Here is a 20,280-nt window from a genome sequence, read left to right on the forward strand (position 1 = left end):
TGATCTTTAAATGTTCAAAAAATTTGATTTGTCTCTGATTCACTCAGTATGCACTCTTAAAAAAATATCTCTTCAAGGTTTCTTTAGTAAATTAAATGGTTCTGTTTAGAACCATGAGTTCTATATAGAACTATTTCAGGCTGGAATGGTTCTTTCTTCAGATTGATGGAGAATGAGTTATATATGGTTATATAGCACCAAAAGGGTTCTGCTTTTGCTATGATGTCAAAATGTAATGATAGAAGAATGCTTTTTGGTGCCATATAGAACCATTTTGAAAATGTTCTATATAGAACCACAGATGTAAATCCTCTCAAATTAAAGCCGACATTCTGCACATTAACCGAGCTAACACTGCCCAGCTCATGGCTGTCAGGCTAAAACTTAATGAAGCCTTCAACCGTCAACCGAACTGCATCTTTTTTCATCCGTTTTTTTATTTATTTGACTTTAAAAACTTTTGGAGATTTTGGAACAAAATACTTAGAGGCTGCACTGTATGTGTAGATGAGTGACTTCACATCTGTGCTCATGTTTACTGTATTATGTTCCGTGTTTGTGTGCATGTACATCCAGCTGCGTTTTGTGAAAGTAAATTAATTGTATACATGAATGACAATGAACCTTGCTATTGAATAACTGATTATATTCCAGATGAGTTTGAGAACTTTCAGAGAATTTATTGAAGTCTTCATTTTTGACAAAACAGCTGCTGCTCTGAAAATTAACAGTTTTAAAAAAAAAAAAAAGTTTTGTTTTTTTCTCCAAAGGTGACACCAAGCAAGCTCAAATGAAGCATCTGTGCCTAGGATGAATTTACTTTGGCCTAACTCTTGGTCTCATGATTAAACATTTCTGAATAAACTCTCTCTCAAAAATGCTTTAATGTTATCTGTATTAATGTCAGGTCAAATTAAAGCTACACAAAAGCTTAGCTAGTGGCTTTAAATAACTGCATTGTACTTAGTTTAAAATGACCACATTTACTGTTTCCATTAATCCACTGTTACTGATTTTGGTGAAATGTGAATACAATATTTGTATTGCACTATTTATTTCGTTTACTCTGGACTAAAGTGCTACAGTCCTAATCCTACATTTTGGCAAGACTACTAAGCAAAACTGAATCACAGAAGACATAAACTTAGTTATAGCTCATCAAAATAGTTTAATAACTTTCTGTTATTGAACATCTAAATATGGTGCACCTAGAGAATTGTACAAAATGAGTGGATACTCAACCTGTTACCAAATAAGGCATGCATTCATCATACCATCTCAGAGCCACTGCACAGGTTCACTCACATCAACTATACAGGATCACACACAAACACGCAGCCAGAGTACACATAAGGACATTTACTTGAGATTTGCACCATTATTTGTGGGGGCCAATGAACTATCTGCGTATGTACACAGCATACAGCAAATGCTGACAATTCTCACCTATTCTGACAAAAGCAATATGATAACGTCTGCTGCAACTGCTCGGGTTTCCAGGCACCGTGAGAGCAGGCTGTTTTTCAGAAGGGTTGGACAACAAAGGCAAGAAGTCTCCTTTTTTGTTAATCTCGTTTGTTGAGGCATTCAGGAGCTGAGATTACAGGGTGTCTGGATGCAATCCACTGCGAGGCAGCCCTTACTGGAACGGTAACTCATGACATTCCTCTTCTGTCTCAAAAAGAAGTGGGCATGGTTTCAAAACCCAGCTCGTCCCTCGACATTCATATAATAACCCTGTTATCAGAAAAATGCCAGTATGCAACATCTGAAGTAAGCATGGCATAAACATAAAAAAAAAGCCCATCATTTTCTCCAAGGTATCATCTCTTACACTTTTCTCTCAATACAGCCCTCGAATACAAAAATAAAATAAATAATATATTCTTATATGTATACATAATTGGTCTTGTCACTTTGCCTTGAAATTTCTTCCCTTTAGCTAATATACATCCATAAAATGTTTACAGCAGAGTTACAACATCGTAGTATAGACTCAATAATAAGGGATAACTCATCCATGAAACACGCACACACGTACACTTAGACATGGACACTAAATTTAGACACGTGAAAGGCTGACAGATACATGTAGTTCAAATGGAGTGGAATACAAAGTACGGAGCATCCCAGGCCCTGGTACTAGGTGTGGGCAGATGGATGTGCTGGACATTAGGTCTAGGAGAACTTCGTCAGGGCTTCTAGTAGGAGAGTTCTCTGCTCTTGGTTAGAGTGAGAGAGGGCTAAAGAGCTGACCCAAACAGCTTTCAGCTTTTTTGTTCTTGCTCACGCAGACGGCATCCCACTGCAGTGATCAGGGCAGCACCTTTCCCGCTCCCATCCTCGGACAGCAAGAAGTTCACATTGCACTTGGGGGCGAGTTCCTTCACAGTCTGGTGCATTATCGGGGAGAAACTAAAGCAAGGAAGACACAGAGAGTGAAAGTTCTGAGTGTCTCATATAATATACTTAAGAAATGACCACAGAAACAAACAAACAAAAAATCCTGTAATGGTAAGATTAAACTATACTATACTGTAAAATCTGATATTATTAGGTTACATAAGTAAATTTCTGAAGTCTGGACATGCTGTCTGATCTGTGAACGTTAAAAGGTTCACTTTTAAAAGTTACTAATAGAAACAGATCCATCCTAAACTGGCCACTCACTGTGGATGCAGTTTGTAGAGCGTGCCATCCACCCCTACAGTGATGTCCAGATGGTCTAGTCCTCGGTTCTCCCGGATTTTGTCCACAACGGCAGCCATTCCGGCTCCACAGAGCTGTGCGGCTCGGCGTGACACAGCACCACACACTTCCTTCACGATTATACTGTCATCACACGTGCTGTCCAGACCCAAGTGCTGCAGAATGGACCTCACTTGCAGTAGCGCCAGACGATCACTAGGGGGAGCAAAACAAGTTTAAAAGATAGAAATGGAAATACTTCACCAAAAAATTGAAAAAAACATTATGTAATAAATAAATAAACAAGCAACCAAGCAATAATGGACCTTTGTTCATGTATTTCAATGATAGGAAACTTAGTATAAAATACCTCTCAATTTGGGACAAGAATTTTGTTTCAAAGATGCCCCTAGTCTTCAGAGTCTCAGAAATCTGGCCCCTGAAGAGGAAGCCACGCTTTGTTAAGTCAATGAGGATGTTTCGCACAATCTCACCCAGGTACATTCCACTGCACATCTTCTCATATCTGAAAACAAAAGGCACCACAATACATGCTGTTAGTGATTTTTTTAATGCTACAAAGTACTTAAACAAACCTATATGCGAGGGCAGAACACAGAAATAGGGCATGCACTAAATGACATTTTACATATTCATAAATCATGATCCTGGCCAGGGATAAATTTCCCCAAGGCTTTGCAACAAAAAGGTCATGATTAAGTGGCAGAATGAGGATCATTTTGAATATTCTCTCAAAATATGTGTAGTGTGTCACGATTGGCCCCTCCCAGTCCTGTCCATGTGCTCGTGTTTACTTCCCAGTCCTGTCCATGTGCTTCTGTTTTGGTTTTCAGTCCTGCCCTCTTGTTTCACGACTCCACCCCTGATTGTTTCCACCTATTTACCACCTGTCCCTCGTTGTCCTGGTTTGTATTTAAACCCTGTGTTTGCCCCTTGTGTTTGCTGGTCTTTGTGCGGTTTGTTGGATGTACTGATCGAAGTGTATGTATTGTTTGAAGAGTTTTGTTTATTTATGGTCTGTTTGGAGTTCTGTGTTCATTTTGTCATGTCTGTCCCTCCTGCTCTCCGTATTGGCCATTTGAACATGGACTATCTTGACCCTGATTTTGGATTTGCCCATAATAAATCTCGCTTGTCTCCACATATGCGTCTGCCTGAACATCGCTCCCCATCATCACAAGTGTAGCACATTACTTCTAAAAACAACTATTGCAACCCAATAGTAAGGCAACACACCTAAAGATGGCACAGATCAGATACACAGTATTTGTAGTGAGCAGCAGAAAATGCTGGATCAGATATTGGAATAAAATAATTTACCTACTTCAATTTTGCAATAAATCAAACATGAAACACCACTGAATTGCAACATAATGTAAAGTGGTTCAAGAAATAAGCACAGCCACGTGCAGCCTAATGCTGACATGCTGACATGAGAACAATGAGTAGCTATCTATTCAGCACGGCATGTGGGGGAGTTGCCATTACATTGGCTGTGTATAAACACTTCATCCTTGTGAATGAGCACCTGAAATTAAGTACTTCAATTTAAAATAGCTCATTTTAAAGCCAAGTAGTTTTTAAAGTATTGGACGAGTTTCTGTATTGGAAAAATAAACAGTGCCATCTCTCAAACTAACATTATTTCTTCCATGCTGTATAAGATATAGTATATTGTGTATATTGTTTAAAAAGCTGCACCTCTGTTTGCCAGGGTTGAGGGAGAGATCATCCACAGCTCTGTCATACTGGGTCCTCATATCATCCAGACAGCCACTGTCCCCAAATGCACCCCACTCCATGTTCACACACATCCTGCCCTCATCACCATCCACAGTCTCTATGTTCCTCATCTCTTCCATATAGCAGGCATTGCTGCCCGTTCCTGCAATAAGATGAAGAATGTGAAGAATATGAGGCAATGTCTTATGTGCTCACAAGAACTTAATGTTTCAGAGGAATAAAAAAGGCATTAATGTCGGCAGGCTGAATTTAATAAAATCATCTTAATGTTACGTTGCATGTGAAACTCATGCCTGCTAAACTCATGGGTGTTATAACGTAAGTTACCTGCAATAAGGCCGACCTCACATGTTGGCTCCTCATATGCACATGTCATCATGGTCCCCACTGTGTCATTGACTACTGCTACCACATCTAAGTCAAACTCCTGCAGGTATTATACAAATATTATGTTAGAGTATCTGCACATACTGTGATGTTAAGTTAATTAACTGAAATATAGCCCTAAAGTATCTAAACTGGTAAAAGAAACAATCATGTGAGGGAAACAATTTGCTTGATTCCTTAAAAATATAAAAATAACCTTAATTGTCCAAATATTAATGTGACAATACTGCATGAATATATGTAAATAATGGCTCATAGTGCTGTCTCTCACCTCTCTCCTTTTAATTCCCTCCCTCAGGAGGTTGACCACATCCTCTCCTTCACAGTCAGTAGCCTTGAAACCTTTTGTCCAGGTTACGAGGATACCCTGCATGGTAAAGACAACATCAAAACCAGTTTAGAATAACACAGATGTGTTCACAAGGATATTGCCAGATTAGAAAAAAAAGAGTGTCTGGGTTTATATCTATTGAACAGTCTGTCTCATACAAAACCAATCAATATGAGTGCTATTAAAAAAAAAAACTCACAGCATCCAGGCTGGTTTGTCTACAAGGGAAAGAGAAGGTGAAGCCCAAAGGCAGCCGAGCGTTCTTCATGCCCATGTAGTCCAGGAAGTCTGATATGCAGGCAACGATGTGATCAAAGAGCTGTAATCGGTGAGAAAAGAGTACATGAAATAATTTAATTAATCATTTGCATTCAGCTGTGTTCCCTGAGGGTAAACACAGAGTTAAATGAGACTGAAGCTCTGAGGCTACTCACCTCTTCTCCTGTTCCCTGCATCACTTCTATGGGAATGGCATAGATTTTGTTATGCATCTCCACAGTCCTTCTCTTTCCACTGCGAATCTTCACTAACAGCACCCTAAAGTTTGTGCCTCCAAGATCCAAAGCCAAGAAGTCACCATTTTCTGTAAGAGATAAATACTAAAAGCATTAATAAACACTGCAAATGAAGTGACAAAGATAATCATTTTTCTGTGTTTTATTATTATTCAAGAAAATAATAAAACAATTCTAAAAATAATCATACTAGAATTCTCTAAATACTGTATCGCCTCAAGAGTTGCTTTGTGAAACAGATTTTAAACTTTAATCATGACTCCTCCTTGCTGATCTAACACACAGTCCATCTGGCTATGACACTGCCTGACCACATCACTAGCAGCAGCAAGCTGAAACTCTGTTAACCTCAGTCTTAGTGTGCTGTCTGGGCTGTGTTTCAGACACCCTTCGACCTCAATCAGCATCAGGAAAGAGGCTTCAAGCTCCGAAAATACTGTACAATGCCACGTCCCTGTATTGAGTAAGCCCAGGATTATAGTCCGCTGCAATGCAGCAGGGATAAAGAGCATTAAATAGGCTGCTGTGTGCAGAATCCAAACAGGTGTTTTGTATTATGAGAAAAAGTGACTACACATTTGTGTTGAAAGCAGTGATTCCCAAAGAATATTGCTGCCAGCATTACCTTACAGTTTAAACTAATAAGAGCTGTAGGTATACTGGGTGTATAAATAGACAAAGAGAAAAACAGAGAAAGTGTCATTTATTCGAAGTATCCCAGTTCTGCCCTGTTTCAATTACTACAATCAAGGGTTGTAGTCCTACAATGTAAAACCAGTTTTCTTGGTCACACTTTATTCTAATGGACCCCATTGTTGCCATTGTTGCCAAGCCGAATAGAGTTAGGTTTAGGTGTAGGGTTAAGTTTAAGGATACCGTAAGAGTGAGTGTTAAATGTTGGGTTAGGAAAAAGTAAAGTCCAACAGATAATTAGTTGAATGTATGTTAAAGACAATGTGAGCATCTACAGTGAACCATCGAAATAATGTGTTACTGTGTTCTGTAGTGTGTGTTCAGTGCAAAAACACATCTCTGCTACCTGTTCCATCTGGGGTGCTGCGGACATAGGTGGGCAGCATCTTCACGGTAGCTGTGCTTTGAGTCTTCTTGCTCAGGCCGTTCTGGATCTCTGTGAGCATCCTCCTCTTCACCTCTAGCAGCTGTTCCTGGGTGAGGCGGAACTCTGCCAGAGTCTCAGCAATCTGACGGGTCTGGTCAGCCAATCGGGAGGCCCAGGCTGTCACCAAGGCAGCACCTTTCCCACTCCCACTCTCTGAGAGTAGGAAGCGCACGTCACATTCTGGCACCAGACGGCGGACAGTCTTATGCAGCCGGCGGGAATACCTGAGAGGGACACAGGGAAGTAACTGTTTTATGCAGGCAGAGCCAAAAGTGACAAATTCCTTGAATATGAGCCATTTGAAGTTTTTGCACCACATTTCTCACATAATCTATTACAATGATCATTAAAACATAAAACAGAATATATTTTGTAATTCTCTTCTGCATTCACATTCAATCTGTTTACGAAGCAATGACAGCAAGGCTCTTCTCTACAGCCCCTCTGAGAAAACTCACTCTCCAATTACCTATCTAATGCCTTGTGATTCTCAAAAATCTCTGCTGTAATGGTGTTTAAATGTCATCTAAACAGTTTTAAACTCAAGTAAAATGCAATATGAACCCACTGTAACAATATCACAGCCTAAAAATTAGAATAATCCAAAGTATTAATGATAGCAAAAAATGTATGATAGCCACTGTATCAGGTTGGTGTGACAAAGAGTGGGACAGTGGGACTTTTCCACAGTAACAAAAAGAAGTACATGGACAGCTGCTCTTGCAGATACCCTCTAATGATGTATAAATAAAGCCAACATTTGTGGGCAAAACATGAGAGCAGCAGAAAGCTATAGTAAGTGCTTAAGGGATTTGCAAGAATCACATGGTGTCTCAGCAGCCCTGTTTCTACAGCTCACTAACTGGTCTTGCCAAGCATGCTGGACACATGATACGATTACATTACCAAGGAGACACCAGCCTAGGCAACTAAGGCTAACAACAAAACCCTGACCTATGATAGGTCCTGCGCCACTTTAACACAGAATGCTATTAACCCTTTAAAATGCAGGCCTATTATTTAGTAACTATTTTAAGTAACTTGGTAAACAGGCTCAAATGAATATGTAAGTTATGTAGTTATGAGACTAGTTTAAGTGCTATTTTGAGGCCACAGGAAGACAGCAAATTTAAAATTCAAAAAAGTAAATCATTACTGTGGATGCATCTTGTAGAGGGATCCATCGATGCCCACAGTGGTACGGAGGCGTGGTATGTTCTTGTTGTCCTTCAGGCGAGCAAGGATAGCACCCAGCGTAGCAGCGATAAGGTTCGCTGAGCGGAACGAGACAATAGCACACACATGCTGCACAGCGATGCAGTCATCTGCCGACGGCTCCACACCCAGGCGGGTCAAAATTTCCTTAGCTTTGGTCAGGCCCTCTTTAGTCCTGGATAACCAAAAATGAACAGCAATGACAGTGAGCATGTATAGATATTAACTATCATACAGAGCATGTATGACAAATACTGGCTGTAGCGGAAGTCAGTAAACTGCTGTCATTATTCAGTAGATATTTTAAATCTCATTTCAGAGTTTAACTGCAAGTATGCTACACATCTTAAAAATGAACAGCACAATGTGAACTACTGCAAAAGACAACTTGTAGTAAAATCAGATGCTTACTTCTCAATGGCAGAAATGTGCTTAGTTTCAAATTTGCCTTTAGTCAGGAGTTCTGGAGTGATGCGGCCCTCAAACAGTAGCCCCTCCTTGGCCATCTTCACCAGGATAAGCCTCACCAGCTCCCCCATGTACATCCCGCTCACCATCTTTTCAAACCTGAGACCAGAAAAAAAAATTACTTATCACACTTTATTCATAATGATAACTACTAGCCTCTCTCTCTTACACTTTCTTTCTTTGGATTGCTTCACTAAAAATCATGTGTGCACAATTGGGGCCAGGATGACAGTTGGCCAATATGCACTCCTTAGCATGATCTGCAATCAATCTACTTGTTTTTATTTTGGCTGATTCACGATACTATACTATAATGTAAATAATGTGAGCAAAGTGTATACATTTGAAAGCTGCGCATGCACATCCGTACATTATGTATTATAAGTCAGTGCATTAATTTAGTCTATAAAGTTTGAGCTTTGGGTAAAAAGCAAATAAACATAGTTGTTGTCATTGTTGCCTGTGGCTTAGGCAAAAACGCTGCTATAGGCTGACCTCGCTGTAAAGAAAGGAGAACCGGAATAGGCTATAAAATTAGCAAAAATTATGTAATTTGTGGCTTACAGCTGTTTGCCAGGGTTGAGGGATCCACGGTCTATCTCTCTATCAAACTCAGTGCGGATGTCCTCCAGCATGCCATCATCTCCGAAAGCTCCCCACTCAGTGTTGATGCACATCCTGCCCTCGTCTCCTTCCACCATATCAATGTGCCTCAGTTCCTCCATGTAGCATGCATTAGTGCCCGTACCTGAGGGAGCACAGCAACATATCATCACTGTGTCACTTGAGCTCATCATGCTTTTCAAAAGTGCCCTGACATGCAGAGAAAGCTCAATGGGTTACAACTAACTCGCTGAAAAAAATCCTAGAGAAGATCCAAGCTAAATCCATGTTTAAACAAAAAACAGAGAGTGTTTTGGTCTCTTACCGATGATGATGCCAACTTCACAGCGCTGGTCATCAAAGCCACAGGTCATCATGGTTCCTACAGTGTCATTAACAACTGCCATGATATCTGCATCATAGTCCTGGAAACAATATATTTCCCATTAGTTCCACAGCACAGCTTGCTTCAAGACATTTTCTTATTTGCAGTGAGATGAGTTGAGCAAACAATAAGTTAAACAATTTAGGTTTAATTACATGAAAGATTCTTCAACCTTCAACAGCGGTAAGAGAGTCATTTACAAAGCTCACCCCTCGCTTTTTAATGGCTTTGTTCAGAAGCTTGACCACATCCATTCCCTCCACTCCACTGGCTTTAAAACGTTTTGTCCAAGTCAGCAAAACAGCCTTTGAAAAATAAGAAAATCTATTAGACTCTGAGGCTTACCTCCTTTTTGACTATGTGTGATCCTTGAAAAATACACACTCAGAAAGATGTCTGTGTTTTTTTTGCATAATATGCAATGCAGTCTATAAATAGGTGAATAAGTAGTGAACAAAGAGGATAAAGTAGCAGAGTTAATGGGGTTTTGGTTCTGTAACTCAGCATTTTTTTAATTGAAATGAAACACTAAACAGTGCAATATGTTGATAATAAAAAATAAATGTAATAAAATTAAAGTGCACAATGTGACTATTTTAATTTGAGGGTGTTTAAATATTGAATGAATTACACAGGAATCACAGTCACTTTTATACATTTAAAATGAACAAACAGGATTTTAACCATGGGCATAACCATGAACAAAGCTTGTAGCATAAAACATGAAACTGTTCATTCTTTAGTTTGAACAGGAGAAGAAAAAGCTTAATCCACTCTTACCTCATCCAGTTTAGTATGAGCACAGGGGAAAGAGAAAGTGAATCCAACTGGAAGTTTCTTGTCTTTGATATTTTGCTTCTCCATGAAGTCCCCCAGGCATTCTGCAACATGGTCAAACAACTGCAAGAGACCCAAAGAGGTTTGTCAAAAATAGTGTTGTAAGGAAAATCTGTGTGTACAAAAATTAGTTAAATAATAAACTGAATAATTCTAGGTTTTTAATAAAATAATAATTACCCGTGATCCACTGCCATGGATGATGTCCTCTGGGGTCTCGTAGTTCTGACTCTCCATTTGCACCGTCTGCTTTTTCTCATGAGAGACTTTTACACGCAGGATTCGGAAATTGGAGCCACCCAGATCCAGAGCAATGAAATCTCCTTTCTCTGTGACATTAAAGAAAAAAAGAAAATCAGTACAGAGAAAGGAACACTAATAATCACGTTGACAATTACCGTTCATTAGCAAGCTAATTACAATTTTATATGTGCTGTGTGGAAATGACTCATTTCTCTAAATTGGTGGCCACTGTTTTCCACATTCAAAGGCTAATTCTACATTTCTACTAAGGCTAAATGTCTAGTATACCTCAAATCTGAGGCATACTTAACGAACATTCACAATGAAAAATAGTATTGATTCAGACTTTTATCACTGATCAATACTATTTTTCATTGTGAATGTTCATTAAGTATGCGTCAGATTCAAGGTGTAATTCCTGTGTAATCCGACTACGTGATTTGTATCTCAGTGCCGACCTGTTAGGACAGTAACGCTATAGCAACATCAGAAACAGGACTTTCCAAGGAGTTCTAATTAAAGAATGATTAATTTGATGGGCATGGGGGTAAATAAGCTGTGACAGCACCTCTTTGGAAATAGTGAGAAAACCAGTAAACCTCAAATCTTTGCCAACTGATGCTTCAACAGAAGCCCCCCGGTAAAACAGTGATTAATTAGTCTGCCTGCACCCAAAAGAAGAGCTGACAGAAATGTTAGCCCAATAATGGCTCCACGTTTTTTATAAGCAACACTTCTTACTCAGTTCCTTCACAGAGATGCTTTCTGTGTCCAGATTGACAATAACATCTGAGCAGCACTTGTTGCCAGGCAACAACAAAAATCTAATGCACAAGCTTGTCTGGCACTAGTTTGTTCCCTCGGATTGGATTTCTAATAAATAAAGGAAATAAAAGATGCTTCTGTGTTTGTACATTCAACTCTTACAATAAGTGCTTTGGGGAGTAAGTGCAGAGAAGTCATGCTCTTTACAGTTCAATGTGCTGTAGCATTACAACCACCTCAGAAGTAGTGCTGAGAGATGGGCTTTGCTGAAGAACTATTTGTGCGATATTTCCTCTAAAGTAGGCTAACAGAATCAGCTAGTATTGAACTTTAACTGCTCAATACCAAACAGATTGCCATTTACACAGATTGAAGCCTTTTGTAAAGTGTTCATTCTGTTATCCCACCTTAACACTTGAACCAGCAGGTCACTACATACTGTAATAACACAGCCCTTCAAACAACTTGAGAGATCTTCAGTAACTTAAGACAGAACTTTTTTAATCATTAATAGAAATGAGAAATTAGGAAAAGCTCCTGAAAACCACAATAATGAGTAATTTCCAGTCAACCTTTTAACTGTCGCCCCATTTTTGCCTGAAACGTCCTACCCAAAGTAAAAGGAGCACTGGTCCCACATACTTTGGGGTAAAGTCATGATCTTGGTCTCATTTGAAAGCTAACTTCTTCCCTTTTGGTCTAATAGAACGCACCCAGATGCCTAGTTTTGGTAACTAACAGAAGTTACCACAAAAGATGACAAATGAGAGACAGTGGGGCATATCAGTGATATAGTTTCAGAATTCAAATTCCCTTTTGGGTTCAAATTGTTACACCTTTAATAAAAACCCATTTTCTAATAGCAAACATTCTTTTCTGCAAAGAAACTTCACTGTGTAATGATCTGAAATCAGGCCAGAAGGAGGTATGCATGAGGTCGAATAAGAGAACCAGTTATCCTCCTCCCATTTACACCAGCTGTTTGGTGTAAATGAGTCCTTCGTTCACAAGCCTGGACAACCTTTCACACCAGGAGACTACAGGAGGACCTGCGGCTAATATCACCTCTCTGTGTTGAGCTCAGAGTGATTCCTGGACATCTCTCTTCTCTCACTAACCTCACAAGTGTGGGCTGCAATTTGACAGTTTCTAATCATTTAATTATCGTACCTCTCATTATTGCCGTGTGATAAAACTGATGTGCTTTAAAAGTAATTAAAAGCGGTTGGAATATTTTCAGACAAACATGATGAGAAGCTTTTTTCTCATCTCCTCTACAGAAATCCCACTCTGATAATGAAGTGTAAAGGAATCAGTGGAATGCAAACCAAGGCCTCCTGCAAAATCCCAGACTTCTGCAGCAGCCATACTTGGCTTTTACAGTGCCCTTGAAAGGTCAACTCACTCAACAAAAGGCCTTCTTTGTGTCTAAGCTCACTGTGTTTTTAGCTTGATGCTATTTGATAGCACAAGAGGCCACTTTGGGCTATAAAAAGACAGCTGGTGACCGTCACTTTCACATATCAGGCATCCATTCTTCATGCCTTGAAATCTCTATTCTGAACAACGTCCTTATACAGCACTGGCAGCTGCTTTGTAAATACACAGGCATCTTATCAATGGCACAGCAGTAGGTCAAAATGTATATATAGAACTGTAGAGCGCTGTCCCTCAGGATTAGGGGCTGCTAGGATCATAAGTAGGTATCAATAGATTGTTCCACTTTATGTGTTCCCTAAATTTAAATGGCTACACTGTAATAATCATTAACATAAAAACAACAGCAGAGGCAAACCAGTTAACAGAGATGTAAATGCAGTTTACTGTAATGGATTTTCACATTGCAGGGGGGATTACGGGTAATCTGTGATGTAACCCCATGTGGCTGGTTGCATGCAGCACGTCATGTAAACAGGCATGGCCACATGTACTATCAGAACTACACATATGTGTTGTTCCGGGAACACAAAACATAGATTGATACCAACATGTATTAACAGCTATGATTATCTACCTGAATGGTTTGTTAAATGTGTGGCTCCAGAGTCAACGATCAATAATCTGAAGATGTCACTAGGAATATGCAGCCTAGCACGAAGTACCTGAATTATCTAGAGCAAGGCTGCCAAGGTCTGTCTTGAGGGCCAATTCTGGCCTATGAGGATGTTTGATTTGGCGCGCCAGAAGGTCATCCCAACCCTACCCCCAATGACAGAACACATATCTTCTCATATTATATGGAACTTATTTAATTCTTTTATGTTTCAAAGTAAATATAATGGTACCAATTTTTTAAAAATCTGAATTGAAACCCACCTTTATTTGTATATTGTTTTGAGAGAAAAAACATATATTGTTATATACATTGCTTCTAGAGAAACATATACCCATGCACATTAAGTAATGATGTTGGCCATATACTAAACCTTTGATATTTCAAGACCGCAATAGCTAGCACCATATTACTATGTATACTATGTACTATGCAAAACAAAATGTAATGTACAATACTCTCTGTGTCAGCCTGAGCAGTACAAAGTATGAGGTCAATAGGCTTCGTTCCCCAGCCTCTAACTCTGTTGTCTTTCAACAGAGAAAATAGGTCAGCCACCAGCCCCTTGTGCTTTGACAAATTTACAATTGTAGCATTTCTTGCTCAGCTGGTTTTCTCCACAATCTCTAACCTCTAAGAATAGTCATTGTATTTACTACATGTGTAAAGAAGAGCTTCCAAGACACCAGCACAATATTTAACTGCTGAGGGTGTGAACACTTGCCCATTTATGATCTGACTGCTTTCTTTTGACTAGTACAACTGCTCAGTACCAAGCATGATTTGTACTGATGAGTAAATGCTTACTTCTCTGATTTTTGGAATGTGATATGAACACCGTTGTTTAAACACAAACCCCCCTCTTACATAGTGGGTATGCTGAACTATACATCTACTACCACAGTTGTGTTTAAGACCCTGAAAAGTAATGTGATATGAGAGAAATATACAGAAGTCTCAAGTCTCACCTGATCCATCAGGGATGGACCTGACGAAGGTGGGCAGCATCTTGACGGTGGCTGTGGGGTTGGTGTCACGGCCCAGTCCCTTCTCCATCTCCATACGGAAACGGGACATGATGTCTCGCAGCGTCTCATCAGAGAAGCGCATGGAGTACAGGTACTTATCAATCTAAGAAAGAAACAGGGAATAATTATTAATGATGGTTTATTATATCTAGGAAAGGGGCGGTTAGGGAACTGGCCCAGTGGTAGGAAGGTTGCCGGTTCAATCCCCAGAGTCGACAGTCCATGACTGAGGTATCCTTGAGCAAGACACCTAACCCCCAGTTGCTCCCCAGGCGCCGTGGATAGGGCTGCCCACCGCACCGGGCAAATGTGCGCACTGCCCCCTATTGTGTGTGTTCACTAGTATGTATGTGGTGTTTCACTTCACGGATGGGTTAAATGCAGAGGTGGAATTTCCCCATTTGTGGGATTAAAAAAAGGCAAATTTGTGAGGGATGTAGAAATTCTACGTCTGACGACATGGGAGTCAAATATCTTACAATACTTCACGTTTTATTTAAATATAACAGAAGTCATGATGATTAAATGTCTCCTGCACTACAAGACCTCCAGAAACTCTTGAAACTACCAGTCTGGCTCAACGAAATGAAATGATCATGTTCTGCTTATTGCCATTTTAATTGCATTTACATTGTATCAATTTAAAATCATTTCACCATTTTGTGGAGTGTCACTTCATCATATTGCCCCCACTAGCGAGGTACTGGCTTAGGGCCCACTTTGCAGGTGACTGGCCTTGCATATCAAAAACAGATGGCACTTGACAACTGAGACAAGGAGTGCTATACCCTCACAACAGCATCGAGCAGAGCCAGCTCTGGGCAGCTAAAATGCACTAATGCCTTAGCCACATATTAGTACACTAATGCATATTCGTCCTTAACTCCAACTGGTAAAAACAACATTCTTATTACATTTAGTAGATCATTTAAAATGAAGCTGAAAAGGCTCGTCTGCTTTTGCTGAATCATGTGAACAGTGGTGGTAGTTGGGCTTTCTCAGTCTTGGTTGCTATGGGAGATCAGACTATGTTCAGTGTGTGATGTCATTCCTGAAGAGAATCTGATTTGCTGCAAAGAAGGGACACATTTGCAGGCTTCATACTGCTGACTTGCCATTTTTGCATGCCTTTTGAAAAAATGTTTCAGTTTTAACATGCTGATGAAAACCATGCAATATAAAAGACTGGGTTATGATGCTCATCTCGTTTGTGGGAACTGTAGGATGTGTAGGTGAAAATGACGTCATCCAGGCGTTTTGCTAGGTTTCTCTAGAACACTTTCACTTTGACAAAGTGTGTCTGAGTAAGTAAAGAAGCCATGATGATGTGCACGTAGTTGTAACGGAGGACATACATCCCTTCATTCACTTGACAGGCTAAATAATGAAGCAGAGACGCACTAATATAAGAATTGTGAAGCAATGCCAATATCAGACATTTTTATTCGGACATCAACCAATGCCAGTACCAATGCTAAAACATAAAGATTTCCAAAACACAAAAACTGGGACTAGATCCACCTTCAGTAGAACTACAGAGAAATGTAACACTTATGTGTAGAGGATTACAAATGCAGGAAAAGGAATGAAATTCAGACATTTTAGCAGTAGGCCAGTGTCACCACTCTTCTGGAATAGAATAAATATATCATCAAATATTAATTTAAAATACATATCAAATTAAAATTAATTAGAAATATCTGCAGATGCTGTTATAAATTCTACTTCACTGCATGCCTATGTCACTGAAGCATGCTTTAAGGCTTAAATGTTCAGCTGGCCATATATTATGGGCTGTGTGATGAGAGCTATTTCAGGAAATTTGTTTTGCAAAATGTGTTCACAATCTGTCTTAAAACGATGGGTAAACACATAAATCCATTACATGCCTCGGAAGCAATCAAATCTGTTCCCCCATTTCATAATACTGCACACCTGCTTGAAGCATGGCCTCTCTGATGGGCAGCACTGCAATTTTCAGTTTGTTCAAGCAGATTTATGCGGGAGGGTGTGTAAAGTGAGATATTGCGCAATGGGCTCCAGTGTAGCCTTCTCGAACAGACGGGGAAATAAAGCAAGTAGAAAGGAGAATCACAGAGGGAGGGTGAATGAAGGCTAGCTAAGGTAATCAGCAAGTAAAGACTGGGTTAGAGTTTATCCCTTTATATTGCATATGCTGCATATTAAAATTTAAGGTAAAATGGAAAAATATTCCAAAAACCATTTACTGTGATCAGGCTTAACTGATCACCAGTGAAGTGGTGAATCCTGCTATTTGCTTACTCAGGCAGTCTGTGGTAGCAAATACATACATCATTCATATGTCCATGTGCTATTGGAGACTTCAGTGTAAATAGCTGTTACACTAATTATTGATTAGCTTACATAGACACCCTCCCATTACAAAACAGACGCCAAAAGCCATTGGACCAAAGAGATGGGATCAAACATGGCAGCACCCCAGTGGTCAGAATCTAAGGTTGGATTTCTCTACAGCTAGTCACGTTCCTCCTGGCTGTTGTCATGGTAACTGCAGAGTCTTTCAAGTGTTACCTCTACCACCACCCCATGTACTGAGTAATGATATGCTGCTGGGCATATACAGCAATGAAACTAATAAAATGTGTCATTCCTGGGTTTACAACTAACATCCTCATAATGGCTACACAGTGGAAGGACGTTCCTCAAGGAGGAAGTCAGACAGAGACACATCACGCTACGAGATAACGATTCTGTTAGATTAAGATTTAGTTGCCACCCTTATTTGCATGTTATAAATATTTTTTGCATTTTTCCTCATAAAATGATGATGTAAAAGAAAAAAAATGTTTTGAGACATTTAAGAATTCTTCAAAGATTTTGTGGAACAAAACATTCAACAGTAAAAAACCTAAAGGAAGGTGAATAATCTAACCTTCACTATAGTACTTAACAACCGACTAGTCAGCAGACTCGTTGCAGCAGTTTCCTCAGAATCTTTGCTTAATATATAATAAAGACCCAGGCGCCTTTGAGTTATGCTACAAATGTTTAACTAACATGCCATAACACGGAGAAGCAAACAAAATGTTACTAACGTTTCATTACTACTGCTGTAACACTTACGCTTCATGTTAGCATTTTTCTGCTCTTTATAGATCAACAGCACTAAACGGCACGACTCTACCATGTTTGGTGAAGAGCGTGTTGCCCCTCTGCTGAAACTTGACACTTCACATACCCCTGGGGGGTGAAGTGTGTGTGTGTGTGTGGGGGGGGTTTACATCTAGATTCTCCCGACCACCCACCCTCCCCTTTGCGCACCCTGCTAAGCACGCTCACAAAGAGAGATGGAAAAAACCCGGCCCACTCCTCATGGCAACTCCCTGACATCTACATCCTGCTTTCAAGGACATTGCAGCACTGGCCTACTGCACTGTAGTGATGCCGTTTGTGTCATCACCCACGTACACACTCACAAGCGTCTGCCCACTGGGCTCGCCGTTGCCGTCGCACAGAGTGTGACGTAGTGGCTGTGGCCGGGAGGACGTGAGGCTGTGTGCATCTCACAGTTTCATGGCCGCCCATAAGCCCCGAAACGCATTCGGGTGCCACCTGTTGTCATGTGGCCCTTGGGAGCTCCAAGATGGCAAAGCCGGCCTATTTTCGGCGAAAAGATCTCCTCTAGCTTGGCAGGTGATGGACACTCACCTTTTTGACCTGGTCATCCTTCAGCTCGGTGAAGTAGTAGGCCAGAAGCTGTGCGGCTATCATCCTGCTCCACCACTGTGGGGAAACTGAAATGGAGGAGGAAGAGAAGGCTTTTGAGTTCTTTCCAGCAAAGCGAAGAAAGCGTTCTGCAGCTCACGGGAGACGTGAATAAGTAATAAAAAGAGAAGCCGGCATGTAGGGTGTTCCCTCCCAGCACGACAGCAGTTTCCTTCTCTCTCTTTCTCTCTCTGCTTGCCTAGGAAGTCAGCCTGCATATAATGCGCTTGCCTGAGATGCAGCACGGGCTGCGATGGGGACTGGCTTAAGCCCTGCCCACTCACTGCACTGCTATTGGCCGAACACAAAGAGCACACTAGTGAGGTAGAGCCCAGCTGACACCAAGCCTCTCTCCCTCCCCTTTTCCTCCTTTCCCGCTCTCGCTCTTGTGCTCAGCCCCTCCCGTTTTGCCTCCTCCCATGCCCTCAGTAGCCTTCTCTTCCTTCCTTTCTCCTCTCTCTCTCTCTTCATTGGAGGAAGCTATGAGGGATAGACGGGACTTCCGTATTTTGTAAGGCTGGGGGAGGGGAGAGGCACGTAGAACACGTCCCTCGCTGAGTCACCAGCTCGAGGGGGCTCTGAGGTATTATCTTCCCCCACACCTCTTACCGTCTCCTCTATGCAGTGAAGGGCAAACCTGCAGGAGGCTACAGAGGCAGGTCACAAGAAAATTCTGCCAAGTTATGCTATCACATGGCAGCATGTGAGATAACATCTTTCAGCATTCTGCTTCTTCTTGAATTTAACAAAACCTTACTTCATGGCCAGCCTGGATTGGTCCACATAGTAAAGTAGAGTAAATAAAGGACGAACAAAGAGAATCCAGTGAAAATTACATCCTTTAAAAGAGCTTGGGACCAAGGTCAAAAGGTTAATGAGGAAGCAAATAACAGCGGCGGCTTAAAGGGAAGAGAATGACACTTGTTTGAGATGAAGCAGATGGTGGTCTCCACGGAGATGCAAAGAAACCCAAGTGAGGATGCAGACAACTGCCAGATACGGCAACAAACACACAAAACAGCACACAGAAATAGACATCTGCTCCTAGCACTAGTTTTTTTACCTTACACGTTTTTTTAAAAACACTACAAATTCATGATCTTCACTACACCAAAGTGAAGAGATCAATTCGATCAGTTTGATCACAGTATAGACACACTGATAATATTTAAAGAACAAAAGCACATTTTCAAGAAAGGTAAGTCTATCCTGAAACTAACCAGCTTGACAATGAACACAGCTTTTCAAAACTTAAAAAAACGGACATAAGTATTTTACCATTTGAAATAAAAAAACAACAGTATAATTACTGTATTAATTAAAAAATACAGCAAGCAGGCCTTAAAATGAATGTCACAAGCTCATCTGGTCTTTTTTTGTAAGGAGCACCAAAGCCTCCTCAAGCATGAAGGCCATTAACCAAACTCAGACTTTACATCCTTCTGGGAAATATGAACAGCATAGATCAGATATTTGCGACAATTCTGTGCTTTGAACTTTGTGGGAACAGTTTGACACAGACACACTCCAATATCTTGTAGAAAGCCTCACACTTCTCTATCTTCTCTATCTTGCTCTTTCACTGACCTACACTGCTGTTCCCTGGAACTGATCTGGTTCATACAGTCCCAAAGGGATTGTTGTGCTAAGCAGCACTGTAGCGTTAAGGTCACCTTAAGTGCTAGAGAGAGTACAAATTACAATTATAAAGTATAATTTCTGCATTATTTTAAAAAAAATAAGGTAAGCAGGCCTTAAAATGAATGTCACAAGCTCATCTGGTCTTTTTTTTGTAAGGAGCACTAAAGCCCCCTCAAGCATGAAGGCCACTGACCAAACTCAGACTTTACATCCTTCTGGGAAATATGAACACATGGTACCAAGTATGACTTGCCCACACAGTAAACCTGCTGTGACCTACACAGAAAAAGTGAACACGGCCTCGTACAAAACACATTTCCTCTCTAATCTGCCAGCGTCAGTAAGCGTTACTAAAGACTTAAAAACTATGGTCCTTTACGGGTTTCTTCGTTTCTCATATAGCACCAAAAAGGGTTCTGCTACTGTTATAATGTCAAGCTTGTAACAAAAGAAAACCCTGTTTTGAAGCTATATAGAATTATTTTCAAAA

General features: G+C 40.4%; 1 protein-coding gene across 1 annotated transcript; it reads right to left on the reverse strand.

Moving 5' to 3' along the window:
- Positions 1 to 659: 659 nt before the first annotated feature.
- On the reverse strand, positions 660 to 18,155 carry hk1 (hexokinase 1). Its single transcript, XM_017686111.1, has 18 exons — positions 18,093 to 18,155; positions 14,343 to 14,505; positions 10,494 to 10,642; positions 10,257 to 10,376; positions 9,686 to 9,781; positions 9,417 to 9,516; positions 9,053 to 9,236; positions 8,432 to 8,587; positions 7,962 to 8,195; positions 6,725 to 7,029; positions 5,605 to 5,753; positions 5,370 to 5,489; positions 5,111 to 5,206; positions 4,780 to 4,879; positions 4,411 to 4,594; positions 3,059 to 3,214; positions 2,671 to 2,904; positions 660 to 2,415 (listed from the first exon to the last, which is right to left on the reverse strand). The coding sequence occupies exons 1-18, from the start codon at positions 18,153 to 18,155 to the stop codon at positions 2,268 to 2,270; spliced, it is 2,757 nt and encodes a 918-aa protein (XP_017541600.1). The 3' UTR covers positions 660 to 2,267.
- Positions 18,156 to 20,280: the final 2,125 nt, after the last annotated feature.

The sequence above is a fragment of the Pygocentrus nattereri genome, chromosome 5 (assembly GCF_015220715.1).
Source record: "Pygocentrus nattereri isolate fPygNat1 chromosome 5, fPygNat1.pri, whole genome shotgun sequence".
NCBI lineage: Eukaryota > Metazoa > Chordata > Actinopteri > Characiformes > Serrasalmidae > Pygocentrus > Pygocentrus nattereri.